This window comes from Egretta garzetta, unplaced genomic scaffold (genome assembly GCF_000687185.1).
Source record: "Egretta garzetta isolate BGI_Z169 unplaced genomic scaffold, ASM68718v1 scaffold44, whole genome shotgun sequence".
Taxonomy (NCBI): domain Eukaryota; kingdom Metazoa; phylum Chordata; class Aves; order Pelecaniformes; family Ardeidae; genus Egretta; species Egretta garzetta.
The window spans coordinates 1,333,954-1,344,357 of record NW_009259490.1 but is presented as its reverse complement, the minus strand read 5'-3'; the positions used below and the strand labels follow the sequence as shown (position 1 = coordinate 1,344,357).

At 38.0% G+C, this 10,404-nt stretch overlaps 2 protein-coding genes across 2 annotated transcripts in view; both read left to right on the top strand.

The window, feature by feature from the left end:
* The window catches only part of LOC104124927 (mucin-5AC), a 22,330-nt gene extending 13,470 nt beyond the window's left edge, over positions 1–8,860 (top strand). Inside the window, exons 18-29 of the mRNA XM_035892862.1 lie at positions 977–1,029; positions 1,421–1,521; positions 2,365–2,516; positions 2,947–3,085; positions 3,172–3,285; positions 3,817–3,996; positions 5,208–5,447; positions 6,166–6,322; positions 6,595–6,723; positions 7,081–7,207; positions 7,860–7,903; positions 7,995–8,860. Of these exons, the coding sequence (XP_035748755.1) occupies positions 977–1,029; positions 1,421–1,521; positions 2,365–2,516; positions 2,947–3,085; positions 3,172–3,285; positions 3,817–3,996; positions 5,208–5,447; positions 6,166–6,322; positions 6,595–6,723; positions 7,081–7,207; positions 7,860–7,903; positions 7,995–8,200 (1,642 nt within the window). The 3' untranslated portion in view covers positions 8,201–8,860. The remainder of the gene's footprint in view (positions 1–976; positions 1,030–1,420; positions 1,522–2,364; positions 2,517–2,946; positions 3,086–3,171; positions 3,286–3,816; positions 3,997–5,207; positions 5,448–6,165; positions 6,323–6,594; positions 6,724–7,080; positions 7,208–7,859; positions 7,904–7,994) is intronic.
* Positions 8,861–9,449: 589 nt separating this feature from the next.
* The window catches only part of LOC104124926 (mucin-5B-like), a 3,142-nt gene continuing 2,187 nt past the window's right edge, over positions 9,450–10,404 (top strand). The window contains exon 1 of the mRNA XM_035892861.1: positions 9,450–9,547. Within this exon, the coding sequence (XP_035748754.1) occupies positions 9,450–9,547 (98 nt within the window). The remainder of the gene's footprint in view (positions 9,548–10,404) is intronic.

Here is a 10,404-nt window from a genome sequence, read left to right as displayed (position 1 = left end):
TTTATGAAAGGCAGGTCCTGCTTGATCTCCTTCTATGACAAGGCGACCTGCTTAGTGGGTGAGGGAAAGGCTCTGGATGTTGTCTACCTGGACTTTAGTAAAGCCTTTGGCACCACTTCCCACAGCATTCTCCTGGAGAAACAGGCTGCTCAGGGCTTGGATGGGCAAACTGGCTGGATGGCTGGGCCCAAAGAGTGGTGATGTTAACAGAGTTAAATCCAGGTGGTGGCCAGTCACAAGCAGTGTTCCCCAGAGCTCGGCATTGGGGTCAGTCCTGTTTAACATCATTATCAATGATCTGGATGAGGGGATCGAGTGCACCCTCAGTGAGTTCACAGACAACCCCAAGTCGGGTGGGAGTGTTGATCTGCTAGAGGTAGGACAGCCCTACAGAGGGACCTGGACAGGCTGGATTGTTGGGCTGAGGCCAATTGTATGAGGTTCAACAAGGCTCAGTGCTGGGTCCTTCACTTGGGTCACAACCACCCCATGCAATGCTACAGGCCTGGGGAAGAGTGGCTGGAAAGCTCCCTGGCAGAAAACGACCTGAGGGTGTTGGTCGATAGATTTATGGTTGGACTAGATGGTCTTAAAGGTCTTTTCCAACATACATGAGTCTATGATTCTATGATATTTCCAGATCGATAGAGCAAATGTATTTAAGTGCATTTTCTATTTAATTCCATTATTTTTCAAGCATAAAATTCTTACAAAACTAGAAAGATTATATGGGAAAGTAATTAACAAGCAGAGACATATACTCATTTCAGCCTATGATTTTTCCTGTTAAGCAATAATGTATATCATATAAAATTAGCACTGGTAGTGGTATTGAGGGACATTCTTCCCTGAGACTGCAAAATTTGGAATTCTGGAATTCCTTCAAAAATTCTGAAACTTGACAAGAGAGAAGTACCTCTCAGTCTCACTACATGGTTTGAGAAGAAAAAAAAATATGGTTTTCCCTTTCTTACAGCACTTGCACTGAGGGAAGGCTGAATTGCATTGGACCACCCAATCCAACTCCAGGTAAAAAAAAAAAATAAAAATAATCTTCTAATTATCTTTTTCTCTGTGCCAGGTTTTGGACAGAAATAGCTGATTTTTTTAAATGGATTTTTAAATAGCAGAAGTATTTCTGATCTAGTTATAGTGCAACAGTCATCATAGAAGGCAGGAGTGAACCTAGATTAATTTTAAGACCTCTTTTTCATAAAGATTTTTTTTTAAATACTGTGGGGTTTTTTTCTGGGAATTCAGTGCTCTGATGTTAATCTATTTAACAGATGGAATAGGGACAGCAATCCTTACTAACTCAAATATGCAATTTCCGAAGAATTTCTCGATGGTTTTAAAGGCTACAGCTGTGGGATTAACCCTGTGCCATTTCTTACCGCTCTCACTTCTTTCCTTCCTGTAGTCTGTAAATCTCCCATGGTCTACGTCGACTGTAGAAATATCACTGCAGGAACAACTGGACCAGAATGTCAAAAAAGTTGCCTGACTCTGGATACACAGTGTGTAAGTATGTTGTAGCATAGGATGAAGTGGTGCTTCCAGGTTTTGGCTGTGCTCTTGGTGTGAAAGTAATCGATCTATCTGATCTGTTCCAAACCTACAGCACAGATACACTGTTATTGTAGCAAAATCCTAAAACCATGTTGTGAAGCATTAACAATGGGACACTTAGACCAAAATATAATAAAGTAACTTCCAATTTAATTCATAAGATTAGTGTCTACCTTCCTTCAGCTACTGCAGGCAACAGTAATTAGTAGTGAAAATATCTAGGGCTCTGACACATATTTCACTTCTTTAGGAGAAAATTACTGGCTATAAACTGGCCAGGACAAATCACCCTTTCTCATGCCATGATACAACTGTGAACTTCTTGCACATCTAATTGTAAAACTCCACCTAGGTGCATGGTAGCCACATGCTATTTTGCAAATAAGTACCATATGAGATAAACAGATTTCAATGTAACTCAGCCAAACTGAAGAAATATTACCCATTTTCTTTTTAAAGCTCCATTCAATCACAAATCACCCACTACAAAGTGCAAGGGTTCTTCAGCTAACAGAGCAAGACTTAAGATTAAGGTGTTTCAAATTTCACAGACTGCAGCAGAGCAATCGGGATTGGCATACATAAAACATTTATCTTTAACAGATTTATATTCTGTTAAATCAATGGCTAATAACTTCCTTTTTGTTCCATTTTCCTATAAGCACTTTGTAGTCCTCTCCCAATTAAGCTGGGCAGCAATAAGACCATATAAAGACATTTTATGATAATTTAATCTTCCTTTTTCTATTGTAATTATTTCATTCTGAAATTATATCTTTCTCTTGACTTTTCCAGTATAGCATGCAATGTAGATCTGGCTGCGTGTGCCCAGATGGGCTTGTGTTAGATGGGAAAGGTGCTTGTATTCCTGAAGAGGAATGTCCATGTATTCACAATGAAGCTATGTACCAGCCTGGGGAAAATATCAACGTTGACTGTAACACCTGGTAAGTATTTCCTCAGAAGTCACATTCCCGGTTCCATCATCTATCTTTCCAAAGATCTTAAATAGTACAACAGTGAGGAAAGATTTGGATTGCACATTTCGTCAACTGATGGCTCAGTTAGTTTTGGATTAAGCAGTATGAGCAGGTTTCCTTCAGACGTAGGCAGATGGCCAAAGCACAAAATGGGAGGAAATCTTTGGGACAACAGTGTTCATTAAGTATTATCCTCTTTTGCAGTTAATGCATTCAGAGTAGCAGAACAGAACTTTGCTTTAATTCTTTACATGAAAAATGTAAAAGACTATTGTAACTCCAGACTCAATATAACATTTACCATGGATGAATTACCGAAAAAATACTGAGTCATTGGGATTTGTCTACACAAAACAGTGAGTTGTTTTATTATTAAATGTTTTATTCTCATTCCTAGTGTATGCAAGAATAGGAAGTGGGAATGCACCAAAAATCAATGTCTGGGCACTTGTGCTGTTTATGGAGATGGTCATTATAACACCTTTGATGACAAAAGGTTCAGCTTCAATGGAAACTGTGAATACACACTAGTCCAGGTACTGACAATTAGTAACAGTAAATGAGATGTAACCTTGATCGTGCCTACGAAAATAATATATTTGAAACATTACTCTCTACCCAGGACCACTGTGGGAAGAGTGGCACAGGCAATGGGACCTTCAGGGTTATCACTGAAAATATTCCCTGTGGCAACACTGGGACAACTTGCTCAAAAGCTATCAAAGTTTTCTTAGAGGTAAGAAGGTTTTGCATACAGACCGGTTTTGTTCTGTATCTGTTTAGGGCTTAGGAGAAGCCGAGGTATCCATGACTTCAAGGAAGCTGAAAGAATATTTAAAAAAGCAAATCAACTTGTAAATTAAACTTAAATCAGATTCAACTGAAATATTTGGTAGAGCTTCCCAGCTTTCTATATTTTCCATTTCCCACTCTATCTTATACCCTCTTGGGCAAAATGCAGATCTACAGGAAAATTGACTTTAGCAGAAATTTAGCCTATCATGTCAGAAGATTATTTTATTCTGTGCAATGTAGTTCCTCCATGACTACCAAAACTCCCTTTTTTGGCCTACGCCATTTAAAATACCTTTTTACCGCCATTCCAGGAACCTGAGATTTGAACTATATAGTTTTGATTTATCGCATTTGGATTATTTGTTTTCATTATATGAACTATTTGTAGTACTCTTAAAAGCAGAAAAATGTGTTTAAGAGCACAGCTGCAGCTATTGAGTTCATTCCTTATCTCCCTTTCCTCCTGTTTCAGAGCTATGAACTGATACTTCATGAGGAGCATGTCAGCGTCATAAGGAGAGGAAAAAATGATGAGGTGCCATACACAGTCCGCTATATGGGTATGTACTTGGTAATTGAGACCACAAGCGGACTGATCCTCATGTGGGACAAGAAAACCAGCATCTTCATCAAGCTCAGCCCTGATTTTAAGGTGCGGAACTAGCAGTTATAAGGCAATTTACAGTCCAGATTTGGACTGGGTGTGAATTTTTATTGTTTTTCATTCCCCTGGTGCCTCAGGAAGCCATGTCATCATTCTGCTGCTCTTATGAGCTTTGAAGGCAGCTTTCAGTGCCTATTTGGCCTGACAGAACTTGAGTTGGCAAACTGCTTTTTTTGAGATGACTTTTTGATTAAATTACCCAGTAAACCTTGGTAAAGGTTATCAGACCTTATTATAATTGCATAGCTACATGTGTAGAAATCAACTGAGTAGTCTTGATCTTGAAAATAATCCACTGTTTCTGGTTCTCACTGACACACAAATCAAATGATCATACTTCAAGAACAAGGAAGTGAAATATCGTGAGTAAAAGCCTCTTGTAAAAAGCTACCATGTATTTTTCAAGCATATATCTACAGAAGTGACAAGGAAAATGTATGCCTGTTGTCATACTCCTTCTCCTAACTTATGATATATAAGTATGAAAAACTCTAGTAAATGAGAAATTTCCTATCTTATTGTATACCACAGTGACATTTCAATTACGTATATAAATTAAGTGTAATCTAGAACTAGACATATAAATTTACTTTAGTATCGTAAGTTCATTTGCTGCCTCACTTACTGGCACTTTATAAAAATAGTAGTAATATGGAAAGTATGCATCTTAGATTCACAGAGAAAGCATAGCATCTATTGTAGCCTATCACGGTTTTACAGATCCATAAAGTTAGAATGAGGGATATTTCTGGATGTGCAAGGAAAAGGTTATTTCTTTTTATACCTGTGAGCAGTCTTAACAGTAAAGACTCAAATGAGTAGACTATGTGGCTGGACTGGTAGTATTTATGACAGCTTTGTAATGCTGTTTTTTATATGTACATCTATTGGATAAAATGAAAAGCTTAGTCGACTAACTGTGAGTCCTCCTTTCCTTGTTAAAGACATACCCCAAAGACAGAAGGTTACAATGACAAAGATGGTTTTATTGTTCAGATTTAAAAAAGAAGTCAACAGCAGTATCCTTCTAGCCTTAATGGCCCTGTTCTGTTGCTGAAGAAACAAGGGATTAAAATCTTCAGGAATGTTGGAATGGAATGGCACCATTCTAAGAGCTGAATTTCAAGTATTCTTTCAGTCTCAGGTGTTGTTTCAAGTTTTTTCACAACCGTTATTATTTTCTTTACTTCCTTTTGCAGGGCCAGGTCTGTGGCCTCTGTGGAAATTATGATGGCAATGGCATCAATGACTTTACTACAAGGAGTCAGTCTGTAGTGGAGAATGTCCTAGAGTTTGGAAACAGCTGGAAAGTATCCTCTACATGTCCTGATGCTCACAGCATAAACGACCCGTGTTCTACCAACCCTTTTCGAAAGTCCTGGTCAGAGAAGCAGTGTAGCATCATCAACAGCAACGTCTTTGCTGCCTGTCATTCTCAGGTACTACCAGGGCAGAAGTTTATGCTGTGAAGACTAGGCCTGTGTATTACTGAAGTTACTACCCTCAAACATCTTACCATGCATGCCTAATTCATTAGCATGTTTCACTTTGAATTGTGTCAGGAAACCTTAGAACTGAATCCTGCTCAGTGGGACAGATTTATAGTCCCTACCTGTAAGAAATAAAAGAACATTTAGTTCATAGGAAATATTGATCTATTACAAAAGAGTAGTAATTTCATAATTACTGTGTATTTTCTTGTAGCGTGATGAATAAAAATTCTCTATATACCATGTACAGAACACAAACTCAATGAAATAATAACATCGTAATGAAGTATCAGCATAGCCTTTATCTGACACTAAGTACATACCAAACAATGCAGGGCTAACTCTGTGCTCTTCCTATTACCTCAGTTCTTTCCACTGGCAGAGACCTTCATTTTCAAGTGCAGTTGCCTAATATTGCTTGGGAATATGAATCTAATCTTCTCTTAGGACACAGGTCTGGGTGTCTAAAAATCTGTCAATATGTGATTCGGATGTATCATCTGGCATCACCTCTGGTGTTTACCAGTGCATATAAACAAAAGAAAAACAAATTACTGATGGAGGCCTTTCTTCTGAGATACTACAATTTTAAGAAAATTACTCTAGCAAAGCTAAGAAGAAGTTGAGAAGGCAGAGTGTATAGTATTAAATTTCTTCTTAATAACAGGTTGAATCAGCAAAATATTACCAAGCGTGTGTGACAGATGCTTGTGCATGTGACACTGGAGGAGACTGTGATTGCTTTTGTACAGCAGTAGCTGCCTATGCTCAAGCGTGTAGTGAAGTCGGTGTCTGCATAGCCTGGAGAACCCCGTCAATCTGTCGTGAGTTTTATGCCATAAACACTTCCTTCTGAGAGTGTAGTTAAATGTACAGTGCCTCGAGCACCCACTATGGGCACCTTACGCATGTGCATTGTAATCTCACTGTGTAGACTTTTCACAGTAAGCTGTTGTGACGGTCACACCATTTCACCTATTCATTCGTGGTTTTCAAGACTGTTCAAGCAGCATTGCAGGGATATGATGAACCAGCATGAGTCAAAGAAAAAGATCTTTTTTTTTCTGAACATGTCCAAATTTCTGTTTCTCCTTAGCACTGTTCTGTGATTACTACAATCAACAAGGGGAATGTGAATGGCACTATAAGCCTTGTGGAGCCTCCTGTATGAAAACCTGTAGGAACCCAAGTGGAAAATGCCTCCATAACTTGCCAGGTTTAGAAGGTAAAAAGAGCTGCAGCTACCTTTAAGTGGGAATGTTTTATTAGATTTGAATGGTCTTTAATGGAGTGTATTTCCCCCACCAGCTGCATTTGCACCATGCAATTCTCTTCACCATCATTGCATCCACATGAATGGAGGCAGGGTACGGAAACGGGAGTTAAAAACATCTTTGTGCATGGGCTCTGCTGATGCTAGTACTCTGCATTACTTCCTAGAATTACTGGAAAAAATTAAGTAGTAAAAACTATGACTATTAAAAACAAGACCTGCAAACACATTCTGCACAAATAAAACCTTTGCTGACTGTGTCTCATTCTCACCTCTTCTACCTTCTCTGTGCCCTTTTCCTTCCTTCAGGCTGCTACCCTAACTGCCCACCAGACAAGCCGTATTTTCATGAGGATCAGATGAAGTGCGTCAGTCTCTGTGACTGTTATGATAATGAAAATGGAAAGATATATAGACGGGATGAATGTAATTTATGGTAAGACTTAACATACCAGCCTAATCGTGTACAAGGGAATACGATCAGCAGTGGGAAAGTGCATGTTCCGGTTACATGACAGGACCAGTTTATGCTCCCCGTGTAAAAACAATGCCTTGCTATCTAATGCCAGTTTTCTTACTACACTAGTAGTAAGAAGTTCTTATGTTATTTTATGTTCTGTTGAATTTGTTCCTGATTATGTTGTAAATCCTCAGCACAGATACAGCAAGAACAGCAAGTCCTTTACAACCAGGCTTTCTCTATTTCCCGTTCCTATGGCAAGAAAAATATTGTTCCAGGAGCACAGATATGCAATAGGGCTCTACTTCCAAGGTTCCCTTTTTAGCCTGCTTTTTAGTACAAAAACACTGCAAGCGCAAGGAAAGTGATAAGAAGAAAAGTCTTCCCTAAGACTTCTACCCATAGCTTTGCATAATATTTAGCTTCACTTCTATTTATAAGTTTGTGTTTAATATAAAGAAAGATTTTGGAAAACAATGGCAAAAAAAGAAGTCAACATGAACTGGACACTCAAGGAATAAACACAAATAAAGTGTCCTGTCTTTTGATGCTAGTATCTGGCAGAAAGTTGACTAATAAAATTACTTCATAATAAAAAAAATATGTGTTTTTTTGTTTTTTATTTCAGTGAATGCACATCAGAAGGTTTACAGTGCAAGTTTGATGAAAAAGGTAAGACAGCTAGGAAGAATTATTAAGAAAATGAAACACAGGATATTATCTTTTCATAGATGCCTGACAATAAACTTCTTCTGAATTACAGCATGCTACTGCATTTATGAAGACAAGAGGTATAAATATGGTCAACTGATCTACAACACCACAGATGGAATCAGTTGGTGTATCAGTGCAACATGCGATGTCAATGGAACAATAAACAGAAATACCTTTAAATGTGACATGATTACAACAACTCCGTTTACATTTTCTACAAGTCAGCCCACAACTGCTGCTTCAGGTATGCATTAATACTCTTTAAATTAACTGGAAAAATCTCTGGAAGGACCTGAAAATTGCCTGAAAGGGAGGGCCTTTTAGTTAATGGCATATAACTTTACTTGAAACCGTTGACTTCTGCTGGAGCCACCAATTCATCTGGCAGCTTCAGTTGCTAAAGAAGACCTTAATCAAGGATGTAGAAATGAGTACAGCATTTCTTACAAACTCAGTCTCCACTGTTTCACCAGGGCTTTTCCAGGGGAAAGAAAATAATAGAGCTTATTAATCGTTGCACCCTGGAGAATCTCCTCATTTCCTTGCAAATAAAACCCAGCAGTTCTAGACCAACTTCTGCAAACACAAAAGACAATTACTGCCATTTTTAAAATTACTTCTTAAATTACATCAGCGTGAACTGACGATAAGAAATCTAGTTTGAGGGAATGCTCAAATTATTTAAAGCCATTCTTAAGAAGTTCTCCTAATTGTATTTAATAAGCAAATCAACAGTTTCCTTCTACTCCTTCCTTTACATTATTCCTGCAGTTAACTCATTATAGTACCATGTAAATCTGAGAAGTTGTAAGGAAAATTTCCACAGAATTATACAATACTACAGCAAGAACTAAAAATTCAACTTTAAGTCTTCTACTAAGTAATATTCATATAAAGTGGTATATATTCCTCATGTTTACCTTCATAATGCTAAGAATAAGAAAAGAAATCTTATTAAAACAAGTAGAAAATATTTAGATTATATATTTCATAGATATTGTATATGTGTATTCTATATTACAATGTATTATGTGTAAAATATATGTGTTAAATATATATATTATAAATATATTACATGTTATAATATCAAAATAAGCAGAAAAGTCACTAACCTGTAAAAATATTTTAAAGCCTGTGTGGTTATGCAGTTAAGTGTAAGTAAGTAGAGATAATACCGAGGTGACTAAAACCTCCTTTTACTTAGGGGGTTTACCCTCCTCTCCTCTTACCATAGCAATCTGAGATCATACTATCCTATGCACTGACATTCTACACAAAGGATATCATATTAGCTATATCTAACTACAATTTTTTAATAACTGTCACCTGAAGTACCACTAGAAAAATAGTACAGAGATGAGATCAACACTTACCTTAGGAATGAAATTCAAGGCGCCAAAAGCAAGTTCATTTAAATACTATATTAACATATATAATACTACATACAACATAAACATGTATGGAAGATGAATAATTTTTTCCTGGCACTTTCTTTAATAAGAAGATGCGGGACTTCCATTTCCTCCTTCTAATTACAGAAATGACAACTGCAACATCTCAGACAACTGTATGTGTGAAGAACGTATGTGCGTGGTCAGAATGGTATGATTCCACACAGCCTAAAAATGAAGAGGACAGTGGAGATTATGAAACATTTGAAAATCTCAGAGATAAAGGATACAGAGTGTGTAAAAATCCAAATGGTGTTCAATGCAGAGCCAAAGAACACCCAGATGCAGAACTAAACAATCTTAACCAAACGGTACAATGTAGTGCAAGCAAAGGATTAATATGCAATAACAAAGACCAACAACCTAAGAAATGCTATAATTATGAAATCAGAATATCATGCTGCAGCTATGTACCGTGTTCAGAAATACAAACTACAACAAGAACCACAGAAGAATTCACAACTACTGCTATAATATCAACACCATTTACAATACAGACAATGACGAAAACAACACAAAAACAAGAAACAGAAGGACAAAAATCTGCAGTAACTACAAAGTCACCGAAAGAGAGAGAAAGCACGACGCCTCAAACTGAAACTTCAATTACAGCAAAGACATCACAAGTTTCAACAACAGGTTACCAAACCACAGCTACTCCAGCAGAAATCAGCACTGTGGCAACACAGGCTCCAACATCGGAGATAAGAGGCCGTTAGCAAACACCGGAGCCGCTGGGAATGCTCTGTGTGACAAGCCAGAGGACATTGAGTGCCGTGCTAAAGATTATCCTGACAGGACTCGGGAACAACTGGGACAGCAATTTGAGTGCAGCCTGGACACCGGGCTTGTCTGCAGAAATAGGGATCAGATCAAAAAATACCCCATGTGCTTTGACTACGAGATCAAGGTGCTGTGCTGTGACCGTCAACACTGCCAGACAACACCAGCACTGCCAAGCACCACTGCAGGCTCCTCCACCACAGCCTCTCCTGCAGAAACCTCCCC